We start from the raw sequence: 23747 nt of genomic DNA, 5'->3' as shown, positions 1-23747 counted from the left end.
GGTACAGCATACGGCTGTTTGGGAACTTGTTTTGCTTGTGTATTTATCCTGAAATTGATGGAAAAAAATCAGGAGTAATGAGGTAGATTTTCTGTGAAGTGATTGTTTAAAGCAATGATTCTCGACTTACGGCCTGAAGCCCAAATCTAGTCCCTGATCCGTTGCTTGGGTGGCCCCCCAACCATTTTCTAATTCACGCTTAATTGATTCAAATTGTTTTGGGAATTTTAGTATATATTAGGTACTAGAATGCATAAATCTGCATCAAAATAGAGCTTGTTTATTTGGACAATAGTGCGAGTGGAGGATCCCCGCACCCCCAACAGAGATCCAAGCTAAGCCCCTAATGTCCTGAAATCCTAGAAACATCCTAAAATCCAAAAAAAAAAACATCCTTAGGTCCTATGTATATGTTTATGTTCATAAAATCCTTAAAACGTCCAAAAACCCTAGAAATGTCCTAAAATCCTAGAAACATCCTTAAGTCATAAAAATGTCCTAAAATCCAAGAAACATCCTGAAACCTGAGAAAAATCCTAATATCCTAGAAATGTTTCAGAATCTTAGAAATGTCCTAAAATCCTAGGAACAGCCTAAAGTCCTAGAAATGTCCCAAAACAGTAGAAATGTCAGCCAGTTGTCTCTATAAATATGCAAAAATCCTAGAAATGTCCTTAACTCCTATAAACATGTATGGGGCTGCTGCTACTGGCCCCTGGCCTCCTGACATTTTCCATAAGTGGCCCCAAACATAGCAAGTTGAGTATCCCTGTTTAGAGGGTCTCTTTCCCTGCCCCCCAAGTTGATTTTGAGTGACTGGTAGTCTACAGGCTCTTTTTTCCTCTGCTGAGGAGATGGGAAATACTCCGGTGACAGCATTGTTCAGGTTTCTCTGCTCTCCTCCAGCACTTGACTTTACTCTGATTTGAGGAAGAGAGGGAGAGAGAGAGAGGGAGAGAAGAGGGGGGTGGAGGAGTGGTGATTGAGCGCAAAGGGGGCAGGACTTTTTCTCTCCGGGTCCTATTAAGAGCAAACTTTGTGTTTTTGTTCTCCAAGTTCAGCTCAGTGCTCTCCAGCCTGCACACTGTTCCTCTCTGCTGCTGTGCTTTTTCCATTTTTTTCTCCTCAATGGTTTTGTTTGCTCGCCTGTTGGTTACTACTGTGACTGTTTTCATGGGGGATTTGGACAGCGGGAGGATGCGCTTTTTGGAAGAGCACATAAAAGTTGTCTCTTCGAGGTTGTTTTAGTGGATACTTTGATGTGTTTCGGGTTGAACAATGGTGCGGATCCTTGGAGCTGTGGCCGAGGGCATGCTCTGGTTTCGGCTACTGTTGCTGTGCGCAGTGGAGTTGGAGCTGGGAGCTGGGCTGACTACTTTCCAGGGTTTCTATCTTCCACCTGCCAACGGGTCGCTGCTCACACCTGCCCGGAGGACGGACGGGGTGGTGCGGACCATTGACCGGATTTACCACGGAGGAGGGAAGGTGGGCTACCTGGTGTACCTGGATGGGAGCCGGTTTCAGCTGGACATGGAGCGGGACGAGTCGGTGCTGTCGCATCACTTCAGCTCCCAGTATGTGCGGGCGATGATGGGAGAGAGCCCTCTGCAGCGCGAGTGCGCATACCGCGGGACAGTGGACTCCAACCCGGAGTCCCTGGCTGTTTTCAACCTCTGCGGCGGGGGTCTCGAGGGCTTCTTCGCCGTGGACCACGCGCGCTACACTATCACGCCTATCATCAGGGCGAAGGGACACGAGCACGACGTGCGCGCCCTGCAGGACAAAGACGCGGAGAGCGCGCTCCATGTCTTCACGCGCGAGAGTTTCAGCTTTGAGGCTATGCGCGAGGGGCGCGAGAGTTGCGGGACGCGAGACGGGCGTAGGGGACGCAGGGATGCGGCGGGCAAACGCCGGCTCAGAGCGCGCGGGAAGGGGAGACGGGACAGGCTCGCGGCGGAGAGCGCAGGTGACCATGGCGCGCGCGGGCGAACGTGGTGGAGCCGGCTCGCCAAAGCTGCCGCTCCGCAGGCTGGCACGCGAAGTAAGAGGTCTGTGTCCCGCGCCAGACACGTGGAGCTGCTCCTGGTGGCCGACGACACCATGACCAAGAAATACGGCAAGGACTTGAACCACTACCTGCTCACACTGGCCTCCATCGCCTCTAAACTGTACGGGCACGCGAGCATCGAGAACCCCATCCGGCTGTCGGTGGTCAAAGTGACCGTGGTCACCGAGAAGGAGAAGGGGCTCGAGGTGACCAAAAATGCCGCTGCGACGCTTAAGAGTTTTTGCAAGTGGCAGAACCAGCAGAACCCGCTGGACGACGACCACCAGCACCACCACGACGCCGCCATCCTCTTCACCAGGCAGGTAAACAAACTCCCCTCACTCTCTGCACCTCCACCTGTCCGCTCCTGGCAGCTGGCAGGCGCCTGGTCTGCCTCTCCTCCGTCCCACACAGCGGAGCAGAGGCGGCTTAGCGCCCCGGTGTGATGCCAAGGCGGCAGAGTGACGCCACGGTTTGTTTTGGTTGTGATGGTGCACGCGGTGGCAGATGTAGCTAAGCACTTGGCAGATTGTGGATGGATTATTACAAACAGCTTATACACACTCTGTAGTGGAAATAACTCACACATGTCATCTTTTTTTATGATCTATTACCAGTGATGGAATGTAACTAAGTACATTTACTCAAGTACTGTCTTGAGTACTGAAGTATGAATTTGAGGTACTTCACTTGAGTATTTTATTTTCATGCGACGTTACACTTTTACTCCACTTTATGTATCTGACAGCTTGTGTTACTTTACAAATTAAGGTTTTTTTTTTGCATAAAAACAGAGTTAATATAATATAATGTTTGTTGTAAAATAAATTACCAAACAGTATTTGCAACTACTGCTGCAACAAGTAGTTGTTTCGCGGAACATTAATTTCCAGCTATGTTGATAACCATTTGAGTCTTCTTCTAATACACACATATATACATACATATATAATATATACATACACACACACACACACACATATATATATATATATATATATATATATATATATATATATAACATTTTGAGGGGTGCTGTTTTCAGTTTTGTTCAATTCTGTGTTTTTTTTCTTTTTCTTTTTTATCTATTCATTTTTGATGTTTTTTTTTCAGAAGTTTAAGGTTTGGTGTTTATTTTTTGAGTTTTATGATTTTTTTTTTTTGTTTTTTTGCTATACTTTTAAGTACTTCTTCCTGGTTATACTTCCTATTTATTTTTACTTAAGTACCATTTTCAGTGCAGCAATTTTACCTGTAACAGATTATTTTCACAGGATGGTATAAGTACTTCAAAAGTAAAGGATCTGAATACTTCTTACACCGCTGTCTGTTACAGTAATTATGGTATTATCCCCTTGAGCGAACAGGTAAGCGACATATAAAGTAGTTATTTTGGCCAAATGTGAATCATTTTGTAATTTGCATCACAATCAATCAGATGTGAAATCTGTGCAACCTGCTCCCCGTATGGCTCTGGTTATATCCATCCCTTTGTTTACATTTTCTTCCTCCTTTTCTCCTCCTCCTCTCCCTCTCCTTTCTGCTGAATCTTGTGCGTAATGCAGCGCAGTGTCTTTAAAACTGCATAAAAACTGTATTTCCTGCGCCTGGTGTTTTTCTAGGCAGGCTCTTCAGTCTCCAGCCTCCCCCTCCCAGTCCCCTGACAGCCCAAAAGCCTCGAAGTCTGTGTGATGTGAGGCGCGTGCCCGCTGACCATGCGCTCAAATTCTTCCCACTGTAGGAGGTTTGAAATCAGCTGCTGGATGCATCGCAGAAATATCCCTAAAACTCCCTTGCAGTTAATTAGGTAGTCACTCCGGCCTTGCAGATCCTCTCTCCCTCTCTCCCTCTCTCTCTCTCTCTCTCTCTCCCCCCTCTCCCTCTCTCTCTCTCTCTCTCTCTCTCTCTCTCTCTCTCTCTCTCTCATCACTACAGTTTGCACATTTTTTCCCAGTTACTTTTCCAGCGTCTGTCAGCTGGGGCTGGGAGCTGTCAGAAAAACAAACACATCCACCCTGCGAGAAGCCCTGCGTTTACCGAGACCACACTCATTTATCCCTTCTTTCACCGTCCCTTTCTCTTCCCTCCCTGCCTGGTCGAAAGCCGCAGGGCAGCAGATGCATTCTTCACCTCTCCGGGTGTGGCTTCACGGCGGTTAGCGAGTCAAGATAGCTGGCCTTGGATTGCGGTGTGTTCAGCTCATGCAGGATCTTGTCGTGGCTCGGGCGGAAAAAGCGAGCAGTGGTATTACCTCGGATCTCCTGCTGCAAGTTGGCAGCATCATGCATTGGCAGAGGAGCCGGTAGTGCATACTTGTGGTCAGTAAGCTGGCAAAGTGGTACAATCCCTGTGTGCCAACCACGTCGTGGCTCCTTAGTATCCCCTACACCTGCACGGGCTAACTGAAAGGGCTCAGGCAGAAGACGGTGCCATCCTCCGGTGGTTGGGTTTGGCACGTCAGGCAGGGTCAAGCGGGCATGGAAACAGTTATCCAGATACTTCTAGGGCAGCCTCAGAACAGGAAGGCGGAGAGTCCAAGTGGACAGGAAACTAATGAAATATGACAGGCGGTATACTGTTGGCTTCTCTCTATTATGCTCAGGCTTTGATCCCATTAAAATACCCATGCTCACCATCGCAAAACCATCCGCTCTCAGTATCTTTCCATTGATTTCACATGTCTTTTCATCTCCAGGCAGTCCATGTTAGGAAAAATCTGTATAGATGGTGCATGATTTTAGCTCTTTTTAGAGGAAGAAGCCTCTAAGGCTGGAGATAAAATTGCTGTAAACTACATGTGTGGCTGCTATGCATCCCCTGCATTGGTTTGGCGCTTCCTGGCTGTGCAGGTCCCTCACAATTAACGCGACACTGATGCAAGATTCAGTATTTATATAAACAGCAGAGGCAACGTAGAGGGAATATGACAGAGAGACACGTACTCCTTATTGTCCCAGTGGGCTTTATTTAGAGGCCTAACACACCATCAAAGCCTTCTCTGCCCTGATCTCAGCATTAACATGATAGTAACCTCCACAGGTGTCGCCATGTTTGTTGTTTACATTCCGCACATCTTGTAGTTGTATACGGTCTAAGCTCCCTCCTCCAGCAACACGCGTAGCATATAGGCAAGTGTATTTACAAAACCACTCATGACACAGCCGGATGCTTCCATGAATGCAAGGTTAAACAGTAAGTATATCTCCGGCCTAAAACTGTATGTTGACACAACCTCCATTGTAGTAGATGTTAAAGAGATAGTAAAAAAGTGGGGTTGTACGGATTACTTATCTATGGACAGTGTATTACAAACAGCAGATGTCTAGGCAGGCTCTGCTGTCTCCAGCCTCCCCCTCCCAGTCCCCTGACAGCCCAAAAGCCTCGAAGTCTTTGTGATCTGAGGCGCGTGCCCGCTGACCCTGCGCTCAAATTCTTCCCATGGTAGGAGGTTTGAAATCAGCTGCTGGATGCATCGCAGAATTATCCCTAAAATTCCCTCAAAGTTAATTAAGTACAATTTGGAGAAGCAGGCCACCTTCCCTTCACCCTCCACCTTCCAACCAACCTTCACTCCTGAACACGGAGGTCGTACTGTAGATGTGACCTGTCAGCACAAGAATCAGGTGATCCCACGGTGCTGCACACAGAGCGTATAATCATCCACTATGGCCCCTGTAACATAGTACAGACCTGAGTAACATTACAAGGCGGGCTCCTGATCCCTATCTGCTGCATTTCTGCAGAGCAGCTAAATGTGTGCAGAATAAGTAGATAATGCATGACTTGAGTTTATGGTTCAGGGCTTAATAAGCCCTATGAAAGCAGCCACAGCCTCATTTTAACTTTGACCTTTGGCCATTAAAAGGCATTTTCAGGAGTTTGTGTTTTGGCTGAGAACTTTAATTGCTGTTTCTTTAGCTTGTGGATGATTATGAGGGACTGAGAAGCAGGTCTGAGGTTTGTTTATGTTTTAACGCTGCAGGATAACAGACCGACTCTTAGTGTGTCCCGGAGATGTGGACTGGAATCACTTGATTTTGACTTGAGTGAGACAACAAGTAGCAAATGTGTTGTCTTTAGACACAATTTAACAAAATCCAAAAACACTTGCAACTGGACACCATTGACTTGTATCTTCAGTTGGGCTTGAGCATTTTGAATTTACAATACTTGATACCTTCCACCCTTCCCAAAGATAAAAAAGTGTGTTATTAAAAAAAAAGTGGGATACGGATTAATACATTTCCTGATTTAACTAACATTAATCCAGTAGGACAACATTTGCCATGAAGAACTAACATTACATAACTGAGTAGCAGTTGAAAATATACCAAAAATAATTTAGTTTGTATACAAAAACTGTGCGGTGATCAACGACAACAAATGAAGTTGCACAAAGAAGAATAAAGTTTAGGCTAAAATTTAACGAGCAAATGTGCTGTGAGCTAATTAAATTACTGGTCAACAGTGCTATATGCCATTTACAGTGCAACGTCAGCACAACTTCGCTATGCTTATATTCAGTCGCACTTTTTTTTCACAAATAAAGTTTTGAAGTCTTTTGTAAATGAATATATTTTTTCTGTGTTAAAAGGACTTTATATTTGGTGTAGAGAGCTTAATATCTTGTTTAGGACTTGAAACTCAGTTTAAGACTTGATTCAGGACTTTTATGTCTTGACTGGGGACTGGAGTTTGCACTTGTCACTCTTGGCTTGAGACTGGACTTTGGACTTAGTCTTGACATGGGACTTGACTCGGGACTTGCCTCTCTTGACATGGGACTTGAGTAAAAAGACTTGAGGCTTACGTGTGACTTTCAACAGTGACTTGATCCCATCTCTGGTGTGTATCCACTCATACTGCAGCTCAGATGTTAGACAGGAAAAGAATGTGGGGTTTGAAGATGCTGACATGGATGTTTTCTATAAGAAACACACACTTTTATTTTTTAAGAGTGGCTCCCTGTACAGCATCAAGAGCGGCACAGAATCCATCACCTCACCAACAGGATATAGCCGTTACAGTTTCCATTGCCAGAATGCCAGTGAGGAAATTTGGCTTAGGTGCCTCATACCTTGCATGCTGCGTTTTGTGTTGAAAAAGAAGAAAATAAAGAAGTTTGATCTGTGAGGCGTGGTAACGTCTTTTTTCAGGGCTTTCTTAGGAAAATAACTTTGGCTGTAGCCCAGGTGGAAACTTAGCAGGAACAGACAAACTCTCTGTAGATACAGTTCAGATGTGCAGGAGGAAATGGTCTGCCTAATATTCATTTGTTCTGACTGTCAGAGGTGTCAAATAGGAGTTCATGTTTGAAAACAAATAACCTTTTTCATCAGTGTATTTGGAGCGACTTGAAAATAGAACCTGATTATTGTAGTTCGCTGAACTCGAACTGAAGCTTATTGAAGACTTTGTGACTGTGAAGTCAGACCAGCACCATTGTTCCCAGAGAGGACAGGGGGGGCATCAGGAGAGCGATGGGTTTGAGGGAGCTCGTCTCTTTGTGGTGAGGTCCAATTACTCCAACACCCCGTAGCCGCAGTGAGCTGACCCGTGTGGCAGTGTCACTCTGTTCCACACATACCAGCGCCGAAACAAAACAACGGGCACATTGAGGGGACTCGAGTGTGTATCTGTGTATATGGGAACATTAAATGTTATGCACGGCTGTGTTGGCTTGTTGTGAGCTCGGACAGTGGACAAAGCCCTACTGTAAGATGGACAGAGAGAGATGCAGAAATGTGGAGACATTTGATTCTTTTTTCATATGCCTCTTGCAGCAATAGCTCAAATATTTGGACAGACTTTGCTCACAGGTATTTGTGATGCCAGTGAAAAAGAACTGTTGACCTTTCCATCCTGGGTTGAGTTCAGGCCATTGTCAGATTCGCAATCATTATTTTAAATGTAGGAATTTAAAGAAGCTTTTTTTTTTGTACATTTGCCTTTACACTGCCATGTGAAGCGACCATGATAGACACAATATCACTTTACTTTTGATTCTGTATCACCTCATAAGATTCCATTAAAAGTTGATACACCGTACTAGTTAGCAGAAACACTAAGAGGGCCCTTATGTAATGATGATTGATGTAAGATACACACTGATTTAGACGCAGCGTGAACCGATACACAATCCATTTCCTCCACATGTGTGTTAAACTCATAGTTATGTCATTTACTATCTTCCAGTCAATGCTGGAATGTGCACATGAGCAAAGTTTGGACTCCTCCCTTTCCTGTGCACTTGTCCTCCTCCTCCATGTGTTTATGTATGTCTGTACATTAAAGTGTACATTTCCCAGCCTTCACCCCCGTCACAGCGAGCCCCCCTATTTGTTTTAACTGTTCCTGATATTTCACATGTGCTATACTTCGTCTGGTATATGTTGACAACCTGCTGACAGCTCTTGGATCCCAAAGCCTCGACCCCGAGCAGCCCCGGCTCTGTCGACATACGCGACTGGCCCGAGAGTTCAGTCTGCCCCGTGACAACACATGGGCCTCTTCACACTGTGATGCATCAGTGACTTTAAACTGCACTCCTGTTTGCAATCATGGTCTGAAGTTTTCTTTGAGCAGTGACCTCAGGCTGGTTCATGTCTTCAAGCAGAGAAAAATAACGCTGTTTATTAAGTTCTGCAATTCATACTTTTAGAAATCAGCCTTGTGTTGCACTTAAAAGTGCAACATTCAAGGAGTGGAAGTATGAAGTAGCATAAAATTAAAACTGCTTCACACTCTGTCAATCACTGGTGACTAATCATTAGTGACCTGTCCAGTCTGTGGCGGAGATCTGGTTGCTTTTGATGAGCAGGTTTGTTGAAATCAGCCTGCAGGGTGTTTTCATCGCACAGCTAAACTCACTCTGCAAGAGGGAAAATACTCTCTGTGTGTGTGTGTGTGTGTGTGTGTGTGTGTGTGTGTGTGTGTGTCTGTGTGTGTCTGTGTCTGTGTCTGTGTGTGTCTGTGTCTGTGTGTGTGTGTGTGTGTGTGTGTGTCTGTGTGTGTGTGTGTGTGTGTGTCTGTGTCTGTGTCTGTGTGTGTGTGTCTCTCTGGGTCTGGCTGGCTGTTTGTTTAACACAAGCCTTGGCTTAGATTGCAAGTGGACTTGTCTCACACACACACATACACACACAGCTCTGATTGCCTCCTGACCTCCACAACCAGCTTGCCACCTGTTCTCCTGTTATTTCTGCCAATATTTCTGTAACTCCTTGTTCTCTCAGATCTTCTCTTTAATATCCGGCATCCCTCAATCCCTCAACCCCCCAGAGTCTGATTCCCAAACTTTATTTCACTTTCCCTCCCTCTTCGTAAGCTTGTGTGAGAGGCCTGTGGATGAAAACAAAGTTGGTGAGAGAGTTGGTGGTGGGTTGAAGTAAATAATGCAGAGATAGTGATATTTCCATTTTTCTTTGACTCACGTGTTTCCTGTTTCAGTGAAAACCGTGTATACAGGAGAGATAGAAACAAAAACAGTTCTTGTACAAGAGCCTGGGAGGGGGTGAATGAATAAATAAATGAAATGGAGGGAGGTGTAAAGAATGTCAGGGTGAAAGAGGGTGAGAAACAGGGAAAGAGAAACAACATATGAGGACACTTTTCTATATGTTTTCTCTGTCTGGTTTAAAAAAAACAAGCTTCCTTTATCCTTTTTTGATCTTGTATACACATCAAAAAGACAAACCTCTATGCATGCAGCATGTTTGTTTTCTTCTTGCAGTAGTAGAATAAGTCTTCAGGTCCTTTAATTACGTACAAGTACTAATACCACCCTGTGAAAATACTCTGTTACAAGTAAAAGTCCTGATTTGGAAATGGTGCATAAGTAAGTAAAAGTCAGTAAGTATAATGAGGGAAATATACTTAAAGTAATAAAAGTAAAAGTATGCAATGCAGAAAAATCAACTTATTTAAAAAAAAAGAAAAAAGCACCCAAAAAACTCAAAATTATTGAAAAAATAGAGAAACAGAAAACACACAAAACCTTAAAATTATAAAAACACCCCAAAACTCTAAACTATAAAAACTTCTCCTTCTGTTTTCTGTAGTATAGTATACAAGTATGAACCTCTTTATTCACATGTATAATTATGTGCATGTGACAGTATTTGTATTTGTGTGTGTGTGTGTGTGTGTGAGTGTGAGTGTGAGTGTGAGAGTGAGCGAGAGATGTCCCACCCAGTCTGTCATGTGTGTAAGCTCTGAACACAAGGCAGTTTGTTCCAAAGCGACCCTCGATGAACGGGTAAACACCCTCCCCAGAGAGCCTCTCACACACACACCAGCAGGCCTGTCAGCACCGCTTAACAACACGATTCATCCTCTCTACGGGACGTGTGTGTGTGTGTGTGTGTGTGTGTGTGTGTGTGTGTGTGTGTGTGTGTGTGTGTGTGTGTGTGTGTGTGTGTGTGTGTGTTTTCTCTTTTTGGCACATGTGCACATGCACGGATGTTTGCCCATATGTTTTTGTGCCATATGCACAAGCAGACTAAGCATGTCCTGCTGTATTGTTGTGGGTACGCACATGCACACAGGCCCGTGTGCAGGCGTCTGCATTCTGATGTGACGGTACGATTAACTGATTGATCTGTGCGTTCGGCAGGGCCAAGCAGTGCACCCCGAGGCCTCTTCTGTATGGACATGTGTGGGAATCAAAACAAAGATCAATACTGTGCGCTCTGCCACCCCATGGGGGAGGCACAGAGATGGTGGAGGCAGGGGAAGGAAGCGGGAGCAGTGGGAGAAAAATTAAAGCGACATGCCATCAATTTCACATGTCAAAATCACCACACACAGGAAGTTCTAATCAGCCTGTGAAAGAAAACCGTTCAGTTTATATCACTGCAATGCCTCAGCAAGCACTCGGAGACTTATTTAATGTAGTGTTTGTGTTACAAACTGGAGTTGTGGAGTTAAAAGTGTCTCCAGTGGGACTCGAAAGGGGGATGGTTCATGTAGTCTTTCCATAACAGGCCTAAAATCCGTCGTTTAGAAGACAATAAGTGACCCTGTCTTGACTTTTTGTTGCATCAAGTTAAATATTGGTCAGTAGATTAAAATACAAAAAAAATTGGAGTACTTTTACTTGTTTAAATTGCATAGAATTTTTTTTCAGGCAGTCCCTTGTTTGTTTGTTTTGTTTTTAGATTGTTTTACTTTTTGGTTTTTTGCAAATTTTCAGGAAATTTTCTTGTGACTTTTTACTAATTTGTTGCAAATGTTTGAGTCATATATTGTTAAGTTGCTCATTGCCTTCCTCCCATGTTTTTAAAAGAAATCAAGCTGATTCGCTCAAATTTTACATACTCAGGTGCAGGTACAGACTCATACTATGGACTCACAGGATGTTTTGTTTTTCATCACATTGGCAGAAAAGGGCTTCCATAGTTGTAAGAGAGTTAACAGTAAAATCAGTTAAAAATGAGTTTTCCATAGTTTTCTTTGGATAAATGCAAGCTTACAGTGATTCTTCTATCCAGGACCTCTGTGGCCACCACTCCTGCGACACTCTGGGCATGGCGGACGTCGGCACCATCTGCTCTCCAGAGAGAAGCTGTGCCGTCATCGAGGACGACGGGCTTCACGCTGCATTTACTGTTGCGCATGAGATCGGTAAGCATGGATACTCAAACAAAGAGGTAAACTCTCCAGGGCCTGCACATCTGTTAGCACATCTATCTTGCTGATGAATATCACAAGAGTGTTGTCTGATGTCATTCAGCTGATTCCCGAGCGATCGTTGTGTTTTCTTTTCTCATTCTTGCTGCATGTGCAAACCTTTAATCAGCTCTGCACATCTCATCTTCTCTCAGGTCACCTGCTCGGCTTGTCCCATGACGACTCAAAGTTCTGTGAAGAGCGTTTCGGAGTGAACAGCGACAAGCGGCTCATGTCATCCATCCTCACCTCCATTGACGCCTCCAAACCATGGAGCCGCTGCACCTCGGCCACCATCACAGACTTCTTTGACGATGGAAACGGTGAGCATGGGAGAAAATGCAGAGCAATAAAGGCTCCATGCTCAGTTCTTTAACAGTGAGAACTTTTCCCAGCCATCAACAGATGTGAATTTGACTGGTGAGAGCTTTTCTCCCATAGTACCTTTAACTGAGGGCGGTTTACAGCCAAACAAGGCTGCAATCTCCGGTCAATAAAGACTTATTTACAATCCTATTAACTTCTTAAAGAGTGTAGTTGCAGTGCAGCCGAGACAACAATGGCAGGAAATCAAGATGAGTCATAATTCATCATAGAGTGTCATTTTAACTGTAAAGCATCACCAGTTGACATTTTGTTAAAAATAAAATAAAATAAATTAAAAAAATACTCCATTGCTTGTGGCAAAATTTATATAGCAACTGCATCATTTCAAGCTTGGCAGTATCTGCTGCTTCAGCGCTTTCATTAAGTGATAAGTCATACACGCCTATTCTGTCAACAGACTAAAATAGATTAAGAGAGAGATGACTGCTCTGTATAATCAAACATAGGTCAAAACCTGTGTCAGGTGAAAATGGGAAACAACAGGATAAACAGGAAAAAAACACAGGCACTCCAAAAATATGGAAAATGAAGAGGAATTACATAATTAAAGTGGCTAAATAATTAAAAAAGGTTGTTTTTTTTAACGATTTAGCCACTTTTTAAAGTAATTCATTCTCGTTTTCTTCCTGTTTAAACTAAGACAGATGTCTAAGCACGCCATAAACTCACCAGCCAAGACTATGTAGGGTGCATACCTTTTTATGCCTTCGCGCTGGTGATAGCTGTGGCTGCAGGCATTATTTTTTGGGGGTTGTCTGTCTCATTCTCGTGAACACGATATCTTAGGAACACCTTAAGGACATTTCCTAAACTTTAGCACAAACATTCACGGGGACTCAAGAATGAACTCGCCTGTCTCTTTATTGTGAACATGATATCTCAACAACACTTTGAGGGAAGTTTCTCTTAAATGTGGCAGAAATGTACATTTCGAGTCAATGAACTGCTTAGATTTTAATGGGCAAAGGTCAAGGGCACTGTGACCTTGCATCTGCCTCATTCTTTGAAACACAATAGCTCAAGAACACCATGAGAGAATTTCGTCAACTTGATGACACTAATCTTTGGTGTTCACCTTATCATTCCCTTTGTTTTCTTTCCTGCTGCAGCCGAGTGTCTCCTCGACACTCCCCGCCAGCCCCTGCTTGGTTCTGAGGAGCTCCCAGGTCAGAGCTACGACGCCGTCCGCCAGTGTCGCCTCGCCTTCGGCCCGGAATACACCGTCTGCCCGGGCATGGACGTGTGTTCTCGCCTGTGGTGCGCTGTGATTCGCCAGGGACAGATGGTGTGTCTAACCAAGAAGCTGCCGGCCGTAGAGGGGACGCCCTGCGGGAAAGGACGCATCTGCCTGCAGGGAAAGTGTGTGGACAAGACCCGCAAGAGACACTACTCGGTGAGTCGCATGAGAATATGGAGGACATGGAGATGGAAGGTGACTATAAAAAGGACTAAAATCAGAAATAGATTGCTTTTTATAGTTCAAAAGGCTTTATTTTAAGCACTTATTTCTACAAACTTGTCTGTGGGGGACAAAAATAAAAAGGAATACACCTATTAAAAACAGCGCAGCTATTAGGACCGAATAAGATAGAAGTAGAAAAAGAGAAAGAAGAGAAAAGAAATGTCATTTTGTGACTTCATTGTGTGGTCTGCTTCACTTGTGCCACTGCCGATCTGTGCTATTTGTTCTTTTGGCCTCACTTAAACAGATCTAAATTGAATTTGGCCTTAACAAGTCAAAGGACCGAATCTATTCTTGGCAGGCTGTGACACTCTGTGTGTGTGTGTGTGTGTGTGTGTGTGTGTGTGTGTGTGTGTTGCGTGTGCGTCACAAAGAATGGGAAAGAGTATTTTCTTTGTGTTTATTTGTCACATGACGTTTGACAGCTCTGACTCGATCTTTGGCAGACGGCTGTACGTGTGGATCCGGCCCAAGTGCTGACTCGCTTCGTATGACGTCCAGTTTACTGCTCGGGGCAACATTTAGCTCCTTTCATTTTAGCCCTCACAATCTTTTAAAATCTCTAGATATTTCTTGCAGTATGATTGCAGATTAAGCAGCTTTGTGGAAGGAAAACTTAATGGAAAAGCAGAACTATGGGGTTATAAAATCAACTTTGTCTCATAAATTGTTAAAAGCTACTTATCCAGTCGTTTTTTTATCGCGGATGACTCATGTAGCGTTGGTTGGAAAAACACAAAAATAAGTACTTTAAGAATTTCATTCAGGCTGTTCCTCAAGGCAAGCATGTGAGCTGTTCCACCACAATTCAAGTCATGCTGTCTTAATGAGGACCTTTATCACAACGGGAGCCTCGTTCCTTTTCTGTCTGTCTCTTTTGCACGCCACTATACATTTTTCTTTATCACAAATCTCTCTCTATAGGGCTTTCCCTGTGACACGTGGCTCAGCCAGCTCTGACTTCCAACACATCTGATAAGCACTAATTGTCCTCTCTCATCTCCTCTTTCTTTTCCCTTCATCCCTCTCTCCTCTCTGATCTCTCCTCTTGCTGTCATTTCCCTCCTCTTTCATCTTCCCTCTCCTCTCCTCCCTCTCCCAGGCGTCCAACCACGGCAGCTGGAGTTCGTGGGGTCCTTGGGGTGCGTGCTCCAGAACTTGCGGAGGCGGGGTGCAGTTCGCCCAACGCCTGTGTAACAACCCGCCACCACGGAACAACGGACGCTACTGCACAGGGAAGAGAGCCATCTATCGGTCCTGCAATGTCACACCATGTCCTGCATCAAGTGAGTGTGACAACATAACAACCCCATTTTCAGAAAAAGTATTTTGATCCTTTACTTAGGTAAAAGTAATAATACCACACTGTAAAATTACTTTGTTTCAACTTGAAGTCCTGCATTGAAAATTTTACTTAAGTAAAAGTATATTTAGGAGAAAGTAAAAGAATCAAATGCAGAAAAATTGTTAGAAAATTAAAAAAAATAAAAAACACCCTCAAAGTCAGAATTATTTAAAGGCAATAGCAACACCCAAAAAACTTAAAATTATGAAAATAATAATAATAAAATTACTAAATATTTTTTAAAAAACAAAAAACATTTTTTTAAGTCAAAAATAAAAAATATATTTAAAAAAATAACATTAAAAAAATTAAAAAGATTGTCATTGTTTATCAAAATACTGTTTATTTATCATGCAAAATATATTTCTCTTTTAATCTAGATAAGAATTTCAGGCAGGAGCAATGTGAAGTGCGCAATGGCCCCCAGACAGATCCTAAAGGGGTGAAGACGTACGTTGAGTGGGTGCCTAAGTACGCAGGAGTCCTCCCTAAAGATGTGTGCAAGCTTACCTGCAGAGCAAAAGGAACGGGATACTATGTGGTGTTCTCTCAGAGAGTAAGTTAGTTCAAATAAAAAAGGTACAGTGTATTTACTGAGGGGAATATATGTGGCAAAATGATTTTGTGACTGTCTGTCTTCAGGTGGTAGACGGTACAGAGTGTCGTCCTTACAGCAGCTCGGTGTGCGTCAAAGGGAAGTGTATACGGACAGGCTGCGACGGCATCATTGGCTCCAAGCTGCAGTTTGACAAGTGTGGTATATGTGGAGGTGACAGCACAGGATGTATACGAGTTGTGGGCAACTTCACCAAGAAGAGGTAAGAAAAAATGTTCATTATTCATCTCGACATCATGGGAATGGAGTGCATACAGATATTTGCACACATGCATCATAGGACAGTCTCAGTACAGTCATAGTACGTTTGTACACAGAATTTAGAGAAGCATTCAAGTACTTTCACACTTTTACAGTATGCTTAAGTGATAATTCTGCACTGATATGATGTTGGCAGAATGAGAACATGAAAACACACAATATTTCAAGCTAATAATCCCTTTGCATACTTTTTCACATTATCTCTAACATGTCTTGGTATCATGATTGTCTGCTGAGCTGAGTTTTCATATTTGATTATCAGTAAAAACAGATTCTACATATGGATGCAGAATCAGCTATGATTAACTGTGATAATGCTCAATTTTGCTTGTGAAAAAACAGCCCTAAAAATGATCATAGAATGTACTGACAATGTACTGACTGATACTGGCCTTTGACCCCAAAGGCTTTATCGTCATCACACGAAAGCCATTAATATGCTGAGTTTCATTTTAATGCAAAGCCAGTAATGATTTAAAAAAAAAAAACAGGCCTTATTACGTGCTGATCTGACCTCTCTTCTACTTTCCCTCTTGCCAAACAGTAAGGGCTACACTGACGTGGTGAAGATCCCCGCAGGCTCCACCCACATCAAGGTCCGTCAGCACAAGGCCAAGGACCAGACCCGCTACACCGCCTACCTGGCCCTCAGACGGCCCAACAACGAGTACCTCCTAAACGGCAAGTTCATGATCTCCACCTCCGAGACAATCATCCCACTCAACGGTTCTGTGCTCAACTACAGCGGCTGGAGCCAAAGGGATGAGTGGCTTCACAGCATGGGCCCCGGGGCCCTCCAAGAACCCTTGGTGGTCCAGATTTTAGCAACAGATGCTAAAAAGCCCTTGGATGTTCGTTACAGCTTCTTCATGCCCCGTCGGACAGCCCCGCAGCAGCCGCCGTCAGCTCCACTCATCCCCAACCCAAAGTCGACCCCTCTGCAGAGCACTACCACAACTACAACAAGAACCACCACCACCAGAAGCACCACTACATCTTCTTCCACTCCACCTGTCCTGATCCTGGGGCCACCAACAGCTCCAGTTCCCTCCACACCAACGCCAGGGCCCCACTGGGTAACAGGGTCCTGGATGACCTGCTCCAGGACTTGTGACACTGGCTGGCAGAGCCGGACGGTGCAGTGTAAGGACCAAGATGGGAAACTGTCCAAGGGCTGCACTTTAGGCGCCCGACCCTCCGCCTTCAAACACTGTCTGGTGAGGAAATGTTGAGGCTGCAGGAGAAGGAACAGGACTTGTTAGACAAGAAACAATTCGTAGTAAGAAGTTCAATCTGTACATCTGATCTCAAGTGCTGGATGTGGGACTACAGACCAATGAACCTTAAACAGGACTGTGAATGTCGGCGGAAAGCGCCTGGACCACACAGAGACAGATTGTCATGGATGTACCTGACCATATGCCAGAGGAATGTCCCAGAGTCACAGTAGCTATGCAGAGCACGAGTAGAACGGAGGACAGTGTCCGTAAGACAGTGACAAGGTTGGCCCTGGCTTAGCTAAGGACTGAGTTGCATGTCATTTCCACATGGACAGTAACTGATTGTCTTTACTTCAGTCTCCAAACCTTGGAGGCTTAGTGTGTGTTGCCCTGTAATGGCATGCCTGTCGTGTTTTGTATGCTATTCCATGTGTTCTAATCACTGTGGGGACTTGGAAGTTGCACCCCTTTGTCTTTTTTCATGAGTGCGTCCAAGACAAGAGCCTCAACAGTGGGAAGCATCCGGTATTCAACTTTTTGTAATTTCTTGCCCTGTCCTACGTCCATCATAGTTTGTCCTGTATTACTCTTTTAACTCAGTCACCGAACGGCTTATAAAATTCGTTATGGGCAGAATCTTGAGAAAACAGACTCACTGTATGGGAGGCAATCTTTGTAGCAACTGCCATGACATCATGAATGATAAAAATATTGCACAAGATGTCTCTTTCAATAACCAACTTTAGTGCATCTCTGCTGCATTATTACTAAAAATGTTGGTCTCCTCACCTTCTGATTGCCTACCAATCTCTCATCTTCTAATTTCCAATCAATATTCTCCCCGTAAAGAATTTTATGAGCCGCTCAGTAACAAAAATGTCAACTTTACAAGAGATGTACATATGTATGATGGTCCTGGATCAGGAATACACATATGCCCCATCCGACAAATTTCTGTTCAAACAAAAATGCAAAAACACGATGGAAGCACTGTCAAGAGCATGCAAAAACAAACCACGGCGATACAACTTTAACCCGAAAGCCACACATAGAAAAAGATGTTGGTCCTTTAAAGCTATTACTGAACCTGGAGCAGTGACCTCTGTAGTGTACTCTGATGCCTCTGTCCCTCAATATAGTAGAAAAATAACTCTAGATTTACATAAAAACATGTAAGAAGGCCACGTTAGCAAGTTGTGACGTATGTGACCCCTCACAATGGAGAATACCGGGCCACCTCTGGTGTTACAAGCCAAAAAGTCCAGTTTTCCTGTCTACACATCAACACCATAGACTATAAAAAAACTGACCTAGGGATCAGTCTATGGAGACTGACTCACTTTTGGTGCCACCCTCAAATGGCCATTCAAGAAACTCCAGTTTTTGGCTTCATTTTTCAGCCCCGGAGGTTGCAGCTTCTGAGTTTTTTTTTCATAAGATTCATAAGATTCATATTCAGTGACTTAAAATGCAGTTTGTTTATGGACAAAAGACCAAAACTGATAGGAAAAGCTTTGTTCTCAATTTATACCTTTCTTCATGTAGACTAGGTCTTTATTTGACTAATTTGTCCAGCTGAAAACACAGAGACAGCACAAGAGGAGGGGAAGATTGATCACAGACTTTCACATTGTGGTGACTATAATGTGAAGACACAAAGACACGAGTCACCTGCACGGCGTAGAAACAGCAGTGTGGTGCGACAGGATAAAAAGTGAGCATATGGTGGCCTTCAGAGGACAAGCTTTAGTTAAAGTGACGAAGGGGCAAAGTAACTTTGACACTCCTCATTGTTTATGGAGGTTATTGATGACGAACAGGTTTGGGGCAGTGCTTGATTTTTGTTGTGTGCATGTGCGTGTGCCTGTGCGTGTGTTTGTGTGTGTGTTTGTCTTCGTCATGCACATTCATGTACCCAGGCCTGTGTTTTAAGCACATACAGTATGTACCGTGAACATGTGCATCTTGAAGCGTCTTCACTCTCAGCTCCGTTTGTATCGGTCATTATGCTGGTGCTGGGAGGTTTACGATCCTTACGTTCTATCGTGAAGGTCAATATCTGTTTGTTTGTTTGTTTATCTGTTTAGAAAGCAATGCTAATATGACAATGTGTGCCCTGGATACTCGCAACGACAGCAAGGGAGATACTAATGCAGTTATTAATGTCCCTTTGCAATTCAACTCTATTCATTCTCTTTCTTTCCATCACTCATTCTTTATGTTACATCCTGTATTTGTTTTAACCTGTTTCCAACCCTGACAGGTGGTATTTGCCACATCACAACAATTACGATTATGCCACAAAATAGATAATTTTAAAGGACAGTTCACCCAAAATGCAAAAAAAGATCATGAGTTTTGAGAGTGTGTGCCTGAAGCCCAGTAGATCAATCGTTCTTCTTTTTGGCGGTCACAGCTTTGAAAAATTACTTTTCAGATTTTCAGCAGAAACTTGTAACTCCAAAAACAACACCTCCTTTACTTCAGACAATCCACAGACGTCACGGTCAACAACCTATTTGAAACGAGTTTCTGATGAAGTAGTAATCAATGACGACAGGGCAGCACTGATACTGGAAAGTGATATTGCTGTTGATTTAAAGGGACAGTACATGTTGTTTCACTGTACATGTTGTGCTTTTTATCAATCTAGATAGTTTTAATGTGTGTTGGGTGTTGGAGATATCGGTTGTAGAGATTTCTGCCTTCTCTTCTGTATAATTAAACTAGATGGCACTCGGCTTGAGGTGCTCAAAGCAGCAAAAAATACATTTGAAAAATTTGACAGTAATGTCTTTTACCAGAAATCATGACGTGGTTACTCAAGATAACCCACAGACCTTGTTATGTACAGTTCACGTAGGAACTATTTTCTTTCTATGGAGCCAGTGCCAGGAACTTTTGGCCTGGATCTGCCAAAAGTTTAAAAATTACGCATACAAACATCTCCTAATCAACACGTCATGTTTGTTTCATTTGTGCAAAAACTGAAGCAGAAAAACAAAGATTTACCCCAAAGTTTCCCATTTTAATGCTAAGCATTAATAGTAAATCTATGCTAATATCAAGTTGACATATTTGAGTTAGGTATCAATCTTCTTGTCTAACGTTTGAGAACGTGAATAATAATTTCATTATCATTACCACTAGATTTTTTTTGTAGTTTTGGGTGAACACATGCTTTAAAGTCCTCCACCAAAATCTCACAACATCATGCTTTAATTTGGTTATTTAATCAAGGATGCAGTTAGAGTATAGATGATGTATATTACATATCACATGGAAATTTTGAAAATACCTTCCTGTAATCATGTAAAAATTTCCAACACCTCATTTATTTTCACGTGTGGCAAACCTTACCCATGGTGCACCTGTGCAGGAGAACACAAACCAATAAGAAAGGTTTTAATATAGTTCATGACCCGGGTCAACATACCACTAACACAGTGTCCTCTCTTCTTCCCTCACACATTACAGATTTATTTACACAATGTAGACATTTTTGTACAATGAGTAGATCTTTCATATATGTCTTAGTATTCAACCATATTTACACAGAAATGTACACGCACAGACACACTGAAACAATCCATACACACATATACACACACAACCTACTCTGACTCTTCCAGTGGGGAAATCCCTCTCTCTGAACGACAGAAACACAGCACTGAACTTGTAATTTATTGTTTGTACAACTGGTATGTGTGAATAAATAAGAACAATGAGATGAGTTTTATTTATTATAGTAATTTTGTATCAAATTACTATTTAACTTAGGAATATGACTGTGCAGAACCATTCCTTTGTAAGAATATAGTGTTTCTTTTCTAGTCATCCACATGAATATATGTACATAAAATCTATATATTTAAATACCTTTGTGTCTGTGTTGTTTATTTTGTCATGGAATTAGCGCATTTATAGGTTATGTCTTTCATGTGATTTAACGGTTGCATGTCACACTATTACTAAGTTATGACAGGAAGACCATAGTCATTGTGGCATTTTGCCCCTTTAACACACTTTTGTTTTTGCTCCTACCTTCCACAGGCTACAGATCTAAGACTTTTTTCATGTAGCCTACTCAATAGATACATTTATTCCAAATTTTGGTTGCAAATTAGTTAAAAACAGTGTTGGTGAGCACTTCTTCTTTTACAAGAACCATCTGACAGGTATAGCATATTAAGTTGCTTATTAAACACAGGTGTGCCTTAGGATAGTCACAATAAAAGGCCACTCTAAAATGTGCAGTTTGATGACATAGCACGATGCTACAGATGGAGCGTACCATTGGCATGCTTACTGCATGAATTTCCAAAAGAGCTGTTGCTGTGACCAAAAGAAATGCATTTCAGTAGTTATGTGAAATCCTAATAAATATACTTCAGTACACAATAGATAGATAGATAGATAGATAGATAGATAGATAGATAGATAGATAGATAGATAGATAAGCAATAACAAAACAAAAAGGACAAAACAAAGACATATATGTTTAATAATAATAATATTTTTTGTCTAAAAAGTGTGTATGACAAATGAAGAAAAAAATTCAAAACGATCTCAACCCACTGCAGTCTAAACCAATCAGGGATCCGCTCTGTCGAAAACGCCGCAGCCAATCAGAGACTGCGTTGTAGCTGATGACGTAGCATGCCGGCCGCTTCTTTCAAAACAGTAATGGCGGCTCCCGCAGCTACAGGTGCTGACTTTAGCATTAGCAGAGTAAACACTGCATTAATTGGAGTTAAATCGGTGTTAGAGTCGTTAACAACAATTAAACAACAACAAGAGGATACACTCGCGGAGTTTCTCGTAAGAAAATGCTTTTTTGGCCGTTTTTGTGACTGAATTTGGCCCACTGGCTCTGTTTGTGATGAAGAAATATGGAAATAACTGTCAACGCCTGTGTTTCGCAAAAAACAAAACTCATTGGGATTGGTGTCAAGGAGGTACACGTCACATACAAATGGTAAATATAAATAAATTGTATTTTTTGACTGTTACTATCTAATTGGAGATGTATTTGTTTAGTAGAGGAGAAGATGCTTATTCTAACATCTTCTTCTTTGATGGTTAATGACAGTTTTCTTCTTCTTTTTTAATGATGATTCACAGTCGGGTGGAGCATTATCGCCACCTACTGTTATATTAAGTATTCTCATATCTTTGTGATCAGTCCAGTTCTTCAAAGACATGCTTTAAAACCAGTGTTTTATTGCTGTAAGGTCCATATGTCTAATTCCTTCAAGTTCCAGCTCAGTCCTCAGCAGTTGTCGTAAAACTTGCATTATCGCTATAAAATGCCACACTTTATTGTCGTAATATTACGACTCCATTCTCATAAAATGATGGGGTTTTTTTAAACTACGTTTTTATTCTCAAAGTCTAAAAAAACCCTTAACATGACCCCAAAACTCTATTGTATGTACAACATAAAATACCATATAAATTTAATTTACATGAAGATCAATACTCTTTCATCATCTGTTCTCATCCATACATGAAATAAAATAGAAAATAAGAAAATATTTTCCAAGTCTACTGCATCCAAATGTTACCTGGTTGACACATAAACGTGCCTTTTGGTCCCATCATCACCATCCTCCACTCAGTCCATCAGTGGACAGCTCTGCCTCCCTGCGGCCACTTACTCACCACTTCCACTTTCACAATCTCCAAAATTTAATGTTAAGGCGCCACCTGTCTGCTGAACTTGTTATTCCTCCATCAAGTCATAAAAAAATCCCTGCAGCAGTCTAGGGAATTTCCATAACGCATGGCCACCATCTACTGGGAAATGACGAAATTACAACTACTCACTCTTTCTGACGTGATACTTTTAAGGTGGACTTGCATGATGTGTCCCTTGAGAGTGATCAGTGATGTTTGTTCCAGTGAGTCACAGCAGTGGAAATTGTGCCAAAAAGCTCTCTAGGATCCACCTAAATTGTTAAATTAAAAAAAGAAGTAGTAACATTATATCAGATCATTGTTATATTATATGGTTTACTTATATTTCTAACAATAGTTTGTCAATATTTCTTATAGATTCAACATGGTATCATTAAAAATATTGCAATATAACTTTAGATCATTTTAGTTGCCTTTAGTGAATGTAGTTGTGTTAACAGATGTCTGTTATTTCTAATGAAACTCCAGCGTAAACTCTTCCTGTCCGTTACAGAGGAGCAGCAGTCCGGGCGGGCGGGGGAAGCAGCCGGAGGACAGGGGCTCTCCAAGCCTTGCTTTGTACGCACAGGCAGCCCGATGGGAGACCCGCTCCACCTTAAGACCTCAGCGGCCCCTCTCTGCTCCCTCTCCCCCGGGAGCAGAGCTGCCGAACCCGGCCACGGCGCACCACAGCCGGCTTGGCACTGAGGAGGTGAGTACGACTCCCGGAGCCTTGGCCAGCACGATACGGTTACCATTCCGGACCTGCTGCCATCTGCCTTCTCCTGTGTCACTATAACACTGCTCCACATCAGCCTGTCACCCTCATTTAGGCTGGAATAGTGTAAGAGTTGAGCTCAGTGATGAAGAAAAGTGGAGCAATAGTGCCAGAGAGTTTTTATTTTATACATATCACTAATGTATGATAGTACATGTAATTGTATGAGTAATATGTTCAGTCATAATATTATTTGACTGCGTACATCTTGTGACAGACAGAGTTTGAAGAAGAAAACGTTCATCTGCCCAAATCTCTCTCTCCCCTCCACAGTAATTGATTATTA

The 23747-nt window shown here is 42.7% G+C and overlaps 1 protein-coding gene across 1 annotated transcript; it reads left to right on the top strand.

Moving 5' to 3' along the window:
• The first annotated feature begins 1278 nt into the window (after positions 1-1278).
• On the top strand, positions 1279-20882 carry adamts5 (ADAM metallopeptidase with thrombospondin type 1 motif, 5 (aggrecanase-2)). The gene is made up of 8 exons (XM_042512920.2): positions 1279-2370; positions 11536-11668; positions 11869-12036; positions 13210-13493; positions 14665-14848; positions 15288-15463; positions 15550-15725; positions 16329-20882. Exons 1-8 carry the CDS (start codon positions 1279-1281, stop codon positions 17014-17016), a joined length of 2901 nt encoding a protein of 966 aa, XP_042368854.2. The 3' UTR covers positions 17017-20882.
• Positions 20883-23747: the final 2865 nt, after the last annotated feature.

The sequence above is a fragment of the Plectropomus leopardus genome, chromosome 24, assembly GCF_026936395.1.
Source record: "Plectropomus leopardus strain MGB_pleo_1.0 chromosome 24, ASM2693639v1, whole genome shotgun sequence".
Taxonomy (NCBI): domain Eukaryota; kingdom Metazoa; phylum Chordata; class Actinopteri; order Perciformes; family Serranidae; genus Plectropomus; species Plectropomus leopardus.
Note: the sequence above shows the minus strand (reverse complement) of the source record. Positions and strands in the feature narration are given on the sequence as shown.